The following is a 9,684-nucleotide window of genomic DNA, read 5'->3' as shown; positions in this document are numbered from 1 at the left end:
ACACCGCATGCATATAACAATAAAAAGAAGAAAACTTAAGAACTATTTAAACTTCATATTTGTTATTCAATTCGTATTTGATAGTTTACAAGACAGTAAAATGTCTATATCGTCAGCTATATAAAAATTATAAAAATATTTGTGAACATAAACGAAAATCCCTTTTTAATTAGGCAATACATCAACAATATTTTGGCAAACGTATCGAAAAGTATATGGTTATATTCTGTCATCCTTTCATAGTCAAAATTGTCAGACTCTTATTAAACACGCCACAGGAACGTAAAACAATGAAAAGACCGACTATGTGTATGCAAAAGTGTATATTGCAAACTACATCCAAAGTCACGCATTCAAAATAAGAAGTGACACAAATAATTTTAAAATCACAACTTTGCAGTTTTTTTTAAATATAACTTGGTCTGCGAACAAGCATAGGCTTAACTTGTGGTTAGCGATTACCGTACCTTATAGATGTCTGCAATACCAGAAGCATCGCAACCGTGTTGCCGATCCTATCCCTAATTCACCTCAGGAGCTCTGGTCACCTCACTCACCAACAAAACACAACATTGCTTGAAAGCAGTATTATTTAGCTGTGTCTTCTCTAAGGTCGAGGTGCTACCCCAGTCGGGCTGCTCCATATTTTGAGCAGGAAATTTCCTACTGTACCCTACCTCAGTTGTGGTAGAGGTACTACCCTAGCCGGGCTGTTCCATATTTTGAGCAGGAAATTTCGTACTGTGCCCTACTTAAGTTATTAATGTAATTAATAATCAGGGAAAAAAATCATTTTGCGATAATTTCGACGTTAAATGTTTAAGTCACAAAGTGTAAAGTAATAAAACATGTCAGAGATATCATGTCAGCGAAATAACCTTCTTGGCTACACTAATCAATGCGATAAATATCCCTACTCCCTATCCTTAGGTCACAGACTACCAAACAAAGTCTACTTTGGATCGGTTGGTATGAACTCAAAAACAGTTTATGAATCTGTCAGTCGCAAATTGAACCTTAAATCAAATTTAAGGCTTTATGCGAGTACATTTACATGATCAAACTTTTGGCGTTTCCCTTGTCTATAATTAAATTGAAACAGTTTGAGAGGTCGTATTCAAGGATACGGTCATGACTCTTTAAGCAATGTCTGACCCCAAATTATTGGAAGAAAATGCTGAAACTGATTTAATATTATTTTCTATATAAATATATAAAGTCGTTGAGCCATTGACTCATCACGAAATCTCAAAAACCGCTGGACACATAAAAAGGAAATTTGGCAGGCAAGAAGTATATAGTTAGTAAACGTCCGCGAGGAAGCGATTTTTCGATAAGGCTGAATTTTTGGGGTATATAGGCTCTCACAATTTTGTATGAATGTCCTTCATTTTTTTGTGTTATAAGCTTGAAATTTGGCACAGAGACAGATAATAGTTAGCAAACATTCTCTAAGGGCTAGACTATTTTGAGACTAGGGCTAAGTTAAAGACATCTAAGGGCTTTTACAAGTTTATTTATTTATTTATTTATTTATTTATTCAGAAAACCAACAGCTTCTTATATACTATTCATATCATAAAGCATATTACAAAAAATCAAGCCAATAACAGGTTTCCCTAAAGTTAACAAATTGTGGAGATATCGTTAACAAAAAAGAAAACAACAGTCACAATCAGTACATTCTGATACACAAAAAATGCTTATAAGAGATGCAGTTAACTTACACTTAACAATATACATATATAAATACATAGTAAAAGAGGCATATATAAAGAGAGCTACACATCATACATATACAGATACATAATATATACTTATAGTTTATACATTGTTACGGTGACTCAGATAGTATTTTTATTATATTGGTTTTAAATATCCTTTTAGACTTTGTGAAGATGTCGACGTTTTTAAATAATGTGTTATACGTATGAGGGAGTCTCAGTAACAGCGAGTTTTTTAAATAATTCGAAAAATGTTGAGGAACTTCTAACATAGATGTATTACGGGTAGGAACACAGGGTTAAGGAACTCGGAAACCTATTTTAGATACTAGGTGTGGGCAATCAAGCTTACTATTTATTATGTCATAGAGCAGACCCATATCCAAAAGAATACGTCTCTGCTCCAACGAAAGCATTTCATGTTCCGCGCAACCATCTTCATAACTCTCACAAAATTTACGACACCGAAAGTTTAAATGTTTTATGAATTTTTTTTTGTATATGTTCTAGGCGGTTAAGATAAATGCGGTATTGAGGTGACCATATAGGGCTAGCATACTCTAAAATGCTCCGTACATAAGCAAAATAAACACACTTAATAGCTGATATATTTGTAACCGGTTTACACACGCGAAGAACAAATCCCAGGTTTTTATATGCTTTCATTACTATATTTTCTATATGATCTGATAGTATCATTTTTTGATCAAAGTAGACCCCCAAATCTCTCAAACTTTGTTTCCTGTTAATTTGTTCACCATTAAAATGATAGCTATATAGAATAGGCTTTTGTTTCCGCGTAAATGAGATGCATTCACACTTGCCAGCATTGACTGTTATATTATTATCTGTGTAAAAGTTATATAAATTATTAAGGTCGCATTGCAACGATAAACAATCCTGTATGGTATTAATTACATAAAAAATCTTTTTGTCATCAGCGTACATAAGATAGTTACAATGCTTCAAACTTGAACCAATATCAAACAAATATGCATTGTAGAATAGTGGTCCTAAATGTGAGCCCTGCGGAACACCAGTTGGAATTTTGACGTAATTTGAGCGATATCCAGCCATGACTACCGCCTGAGAACGATTAGTCAAATATGACTTTACCCACCGAAGTAAGTCCCCGTGGATACCCAGAATTTGTAATTTATGTAACAGGATCACGTGATCCACACGATCAAAAGCCTTCTCAAAATCAGTGTAGATCACGTCAACCTGTCCCCCCCTGTCCATTTTTTCTAAAACAAAGCTTGAAAAACATGCTAAATTAGTAGTAGTGGAACGTCCTACCATAAAACCATGCTGCTCTAAGGGAATCGATTGAGACAGCGTACCATAGATAGAATTATACACGATTTTTTCGAGTAATTTTGCTGCAGTATTCAGAATCGAAATTCCTCTGTAGTTTTTAATATCCATACGCGATCCCTTTTTATGTACAGGTACTATATGAGCGCATTTCCATACGTTTGGGACAATACCCTCGCGAAGAGAACGATTAAAAAGTATAGTTAACGGGAGAGCTAGTGATTTAGCACATCGTGACCAAAATACCGCAGGCAAGCCATCACTGCCAGCTCCCTTATTTATGTTTAAGGATTTTAGCATTTTTTTAGTAGCAATTAATGATGTTTGAGCACGAGAGACAATGTTATTAATACATAAGGGGTTCTCAGATGGGAGTAGATAGCTTTTAGAAGGCTTACCAAATACATTCTGAAAAAACCTACTAAATGCGTTACATATGTCCTGATCAGCCGTATATTCTACACCTTCCAAATTAAAATTCTTAGGATAAGCTGAACCACCCCTCGTAGCTTTTACAAAAGTCCAAAACGTTTTAGGATTATTTTTAATGTTAATTTCGCAATTCGACGTAAAGTTCTTAAAGCATTCTTTTTGTACGCGCCGTTCTCTTGATCTTAATAAAGAAAATTCATCGTAATCCAACCTATTTCCATATTTTTTCCACCGTGAATGAGCTTTTGTCTTGTCTTTAATTATACGTATTAATGCAGGCGAATACCATTTGGGATAGCAACGATTACCAGACTTACGACTATAGGGTACATACAAATCCACAGACCTATTAATAATTTTGTACATGACTTCAGTCGCTTCATCAATAGTACCTGTACTTAAGAGAGCGTGCCAGTCATGTTGTAGCAAGTATTTATTAATATCTTCATAATTCGCTTTTTTAAAGTTACGTATTAACGTAGGAGCTTCTCGTAAAGGAATAATATTTACGTCTAAAACGGTAAAACTAAATGAAGGGTGTGCACAGTCCTCTTTAAGGAGTGGCATCGATTCTGGTTTAACAATTACGGGTAGATTTGAAAAAACGAGATCTAATGTATTCCCAGCGTGATTTTTAAGAAAGTTATATTGTTTAAATCCATAATAGCTTAAGTTTTGCACTAGTTCTAAGCCCGCCTCCTGGACTTCAGTTGCACCCTTTTTTAATAATGAATATCTATTAGCATTCCACGACAGGCAAGGCAAATTAAAATCGCCTGCTAGTATATAATTATCATTAGGACAACGCTCAATTGATGTTCTAAATATATTTGTAAATATTTTTAAATTTAATGAGATTTCACGCAAATCAGGGGGAACGTAAACAGCGCAAAAATGTAAGTCAAATTTAGAGGCGCAAGTACGGGACGGCACAGTAACCCATAATATTTCTGCATTTGCAAGCGACACGTCGAGGTTGTGAGCTTTAGCACAGAGTGAACGCCGTATTAATATTACTACTCCTCCGCCGGTATACTTACCACTGGCCTTTAGGTCTCGGTCCGCCCTAAAAACATCATATCTATCATCACATAATTCGGTGTCAAAAATGCCACCATGCAGCCAAGATTCCGTCAGTATTATTACGTCATAATTATTATTCAGAACACTTAGTCGCAGTTCATTACACTTAGTTCTAAGACCTCGAACATTCTGGTAATAGATATTCAAATTTTTAGTAGCCATTTATAACAGAAAAACTAAATATAGAAGTACAAGACATATAAAATAATCAGAATCGTTTACACACCCGATATATATCTCAAAACAATTGCTTAATTCAATTAATACAGCGTTGTTCCATAATTTTATATTAAACAGTAAAAATATATTGAATAGATTACATTGACCAAACACTTTGAAATGACGGATGTCGTAGCTATCACAGAGGCATTCAAACGCATAAGAAATATGTAAAAACAAAGTAATTCGTCGACGACTGTGAACAAAAGCCAGAAACACGATAAAGAAACTTGTAGGGTAGTATGCAAAACATATAACAAGCCGGACTATCATGATACGTTCAGCAAAAGAGGTTGCGTTATTAGTAAGTTGTTGTAATTTCATTATTCCGTAATCAATGTAATGTAGGTGTATAATAAAATAAAAATAATAAGATCTAGTTTGGATGTATATAAATATTGTTTTGATGTATTTTAATATAGTTTTAATATAGATAAATAAAATATTTCGATAATGTATATTAATGAGGTAAGTACATATGATTTTTATATTACGTTTAATTATTATGTTAGAGTTAAAATAAATTACATATAAGCATATAGTAAATATTAAATATAAGTCAAACAGTGCAATTATGTACGCGTAGTTAAAGTTGCGATTTTGAATTTTGCGAGCAAAACGTCGCACCTGCATTAGTCGCATCACCAATGTATACAAAATGCAAGTCATTCCAGTCAAAGACTTAAGTTTATAAAATATCAAAGAATATGTATCAATAGAGAGGCAACTTTGTAGTAACTGATTGCGACAAAAAATTATAACAATTAAGAATATTTTTAGTAATAGTATAAAAAATTGAATATATAAAAGGTTAACATAATAAGTAGTCTTACTAAACATTAAACAATTCTTGCAATATCTTCTTCTTGCTTTATTTGTACAACAGGCGAGGTGTCGTTTCGTCTCACAAATATTCTTCCGTTTTTTGTCCAAACGTACTGGTAGCTCTTGTGATTTGCCGCCTCTCTGCATTTCTTAAATAAAATCTTATTGAACTGAGTAAGGTGTTCATTAACGTAAACCCTGCTGGTATTACCGATTATACCAAGATCCTGATTCATTATATGCTTTTTACGAATACCAGAAATTATATTTTCTTTTAGGAGACGAGATTTCATCTTAACTATAATATTTCTGGGGCGTCCCTGAACTTTGTTTTTGGGGGTAATACGGTTTACTTCTAGAATGTCATCAGAGTCGATTTTCACGCAGGCATGCTTTGCAATTGACAGAATTAAGTCTGGTAAATTCTCATTTCTTGTCTCAACGACACCGAAGACCTCCAGATTCAGAAGACGATCTCTTTGGTAGTTGGAGTTCAGCTCTATTTTTAATAGCTTGTGCTCATTCTCCAAAAATTTGATTTTAGATTCGAGGGATTCTATATTAATTTTATTATTTTCTAGTAACTCCACTTTTTTATTTAGGTCATCGTATTGGTCACTATGGAACTGCACCGATTTTTCCAGATCTTCAACCTTTTCAATCGTTTCTTCTTGTTTCAACTTAAGAGATTGCATTGACTTTTTAATCTCCTGGTATTCTAGACGAACACAACTTATTTCCGATTTCACTTCAGAGAAAGATGTGTTGAGTTTATCAAAATCAGTCTTTAGTACTAATTCTAAGTCCTTTTTGATTTGTGAGATGTTATTCTGGATTTCAGCTTTCCAAGTATCCAATTTATTTGCTATATTCGATGTTAGATGCTTCAGTTCCTCCGAATAGTCGTCATCGTGCTTACGCTTCCGAACTGTTATATTGTGTGGTTCGGATAAGCTACTGATGTCTGGGTCAGAGCAGTATTGCTTGTTCGGTGAGCGAAGCATTTTAAGACCTTTAACACCTCTGGGTCTTGTTTATTCTTTGATATAGGTCGTGAATTAGTCAGTTTATAATAATACACCACAATGCACACGGAATATGACTTATTTTTGAATGACTAACATGGAGCAAAAATCAACGATACGTCCACTCTGATCGAACTTCGAGCGCAGGAGTTCTTCAAAAGTCCATAAATTTTTGTGCCATGAACTCAAAATTGGAAACAGAGATAGTTAATAGTTAGTAGACCAGCTAAGAACAGATTTTGCTACAAGGCCAGATTAATGTGGTGTAAGGGCTAAGCTTTATTATATATTTTATTGCAATTATGTTATATTTCATTCTTGTTTTATAATAACTTTTTCTGTGCTATGTACCATCCTTAATCTATGTTATCTTATATAAGTATAATTAAAAATGAATGTTGCTAAGCGCATAACTCGAGAATAGTTCGATCAATTCCGATAATTTATTTTTTATATGTTCCTTAAGGCCCACGGAAGATTTTTAATAAATAAAAAATAATAATTAATAATTTTTACTATTGACTTTTGACAAAACGAAGACTGTTCGGGCATCTAATCTTATATATAAAATTGTCGTGTCACAATGTTAGTTACAATACTCCTCCGAAACGACTGGACCTGGACCTGGCGTGAGTTTGAGGAGGACTATGTCCAGTAGTGGACTGCGATAGGCTAAAGTGAATTAATACAAAAACAAAATTAAACATATTCTATAATTTAGTACCTATTAAAATGCGTTCAAAGTTTAGGAATCAATTACTTTTGGTGTTTTTACATGTAAACTATTTAATAAAGAATTAATAAAAATTGAGAAAATAATTAAATATATGTCTGATATTCGAGTTGAAATAAATCTGAAAGTATTCTTCCTTGTAAATATTATCAATTTCAACGCGAGCGAAGCCGCGGGCAAGTCCTAGTTTCTTATAAAAACTAACCGACTTAAACAAATAGTGTAATAAACTATAGTTACGATTTTATCTTACTTTTAATTTGGTACTATGTAATTTTTATAGCTAATATACACAGAAAAGATAATTTATGTGAATTATCACTGTCGTGGCAATTTCTCTAAGTTTTAATATTATACATAAGTTTCCTAGACATTGTGTAAACAGCTCGGGTTCACCTGACGTTCACATTAATACCTACTGCTACCTTATCATGAGTCACGTGTTCTCATCCTCACAAACACACAGTCTGGACTATATATATATATATATATATATATATATATATATATATATATATATATATATATATATATATATATAATAAAAAAATATAACTTGAAGGTACTTACCCCTTTCTTTTTTACTTTCTATCGAATGAGAACTACCGGCCCTAAGATAACTAAATCAATAAACAAAAATAAATCTAATTACCTTTATAATAAGCATACGAACACACAAAGGATTGTAGGCGTGCATGACAATAATTTTACAATTAAATAAAAACCTAAAACATACGGGCACAAATTATCACTGTGTTTTTAAGTTGACACTACTACTAAAAAGTATCTTGTAGTTTACATTATTATTTAATTTATCAATTCTTTCTCCTTATTACATTATTTAATCACCACTAACTGCTAGTTTCAGTTAATCAGTTCAGCCTATTGCAGTCCACTGCTGGACATAGGCCTCCCCGAGTTCGCACCAGACATCCCGGTTTTCCGCAATCCTCATCCAGCCATGAGGGCAGGACGTCCAACACTGCGTTTGCTAGTTTCAGTATGATACGGTAAACCAGTCAATAACTTTTATTTGGTAATATTAGAAACATTTTAATTTATTTATATTTAAAAGTTATTTTTTTATTTGTATAAGTGCATATTTTTGAAAGAAAAAAAAATCAAGATAATAATAAACATATTGAATCACTGGGAAGTTAAAACTCAGCTTCGCTTATCAACTGATAAAACAAAGGGATAGATAAAACAAAAATAAAAAATATACAAACTAATTTCACTATTAATATTTACTAACAGTAAGATCTTATCATATTATACTAATTAAAAAATATTAAGTATTTTATAGGTTCGTTAAATATTTACTTAAAAATAAAGCAGGTACTACATTATACGTTTTTCTTTTGTCATTAAAGACGAGATAGCGTTAAGGGGAATTTTGGAAATAATTTATTCATACAAAACCCAAGGTTTTAAAAGTCTACACAAATCAACATTACGCATGATCTTGGTTCTTGTTGTCTGTTTTTCCTTATCATCTGAAGGGGCTTTACCTTCGTTATTTAAAGTTTTGTAAGTACCTAAAAGGATGTATGGAATTATTTACAGTTACTATAAATGGAACAATCTATACTTAATATTATAAATCTGAAAAGTATGTTTGTTTGTTTACACGGGCTAATCTCAGGAACTACTGGTTCGAATTGAAAATTTCTTTCTGTGTTAGATAGCCCATTTAACTAAGGATAGGCTATTTTCCTTTAATTAATACGTGAGAAACCGCGGGTTACGGCTAGTAGTTGATAAAGTTATTAAAATTGAGAAGTGATTCAAGAAATGTGCTTGACATATCGTTAAGTTTATTAGTGCCTAGCTGTGCCTAGAGGTTAGCGGTTTCTTTCTTTCTTTCGTTCTTTCTTTCGTTCTTTCTTTCTTTCGTTCTTTCTTTCTTTTGAGTTGTCAATTCAGCTGTATTTCTTTTTATGTGTTACATCAGAACTTTTGACGGGACCAATTTCGATGATTTTTTTTTTAATCGAAAGTTGTGGTGCATTTGGTCCCATTTAAATCTAATTGAGATCTGACAAGTACTGTTTCAGTTATCGATAATAATGTAAATTAATTTGACTAGTTTTTCATTGGACTACGCTATAACAACTTTTTACTGGGTGATTAGATTTCGATAATTCTTGCTTAATCTTCTTCTTTCTTTTAATCCAAAGCTGATGTCGTGTAGTTTCTTTTAAATTTGGTGAGATTTGACTACCACTGTTCGTTAGTGAACAAACAAATTATTTCTAAACCTATAACTTTTGCACGAGGCTTGTCAAATTCAAAGGTACGAATCGTTCAAAGGCTTTTGAACGTC

At 32.8% G+C, this 9,684-nt stretch overlaps 1 protein-coding gene across 1 annotated transcript; it reads right to left on the bottom strand.

Annotated features, from left to right (window-relative positions):
• Positions 1-5,614: 5,614 nt before the first annotated feature.
• LOC123666416 lies at positions 5,615-6,604 on the bottom strand. The gene is made up of 2 exons (XM_045600509.1): positions 6,220-6,604; positions 5,615-6,156 (listed from the first exon to the last, which is right to left on the bottom strand). Exons 1-2 carry the CDS (start codon positions 6,602-6,604, stop codon positions 5,615-5,617), a joined length of 927 nt encoding a protein of 308 aa, XP_045456465.1.
• Positions 6,605-9,684: the final 3,080 nt, after the last annotated feature.

This window comes from Melitaea cinxia, chromosome 26 (genome assembly GCF_905220565.1).
Source record: "Melitaea cinxia chromosome 26, ilMelCinx1.1, whole genome shotgun sequence".
NCBI classification, from domain to species: domain Eukaryota; kingdom Metazoa; phylum Arthropoda; class Insecta; order Lepidoptera; family Nymphalidae; genus Melitaea; species Melitaea cinxia.
Note: the sequence above shows the minus strand (reverse complement) of the source record. Positions and strands in the feature narration are given on the sequence as shown.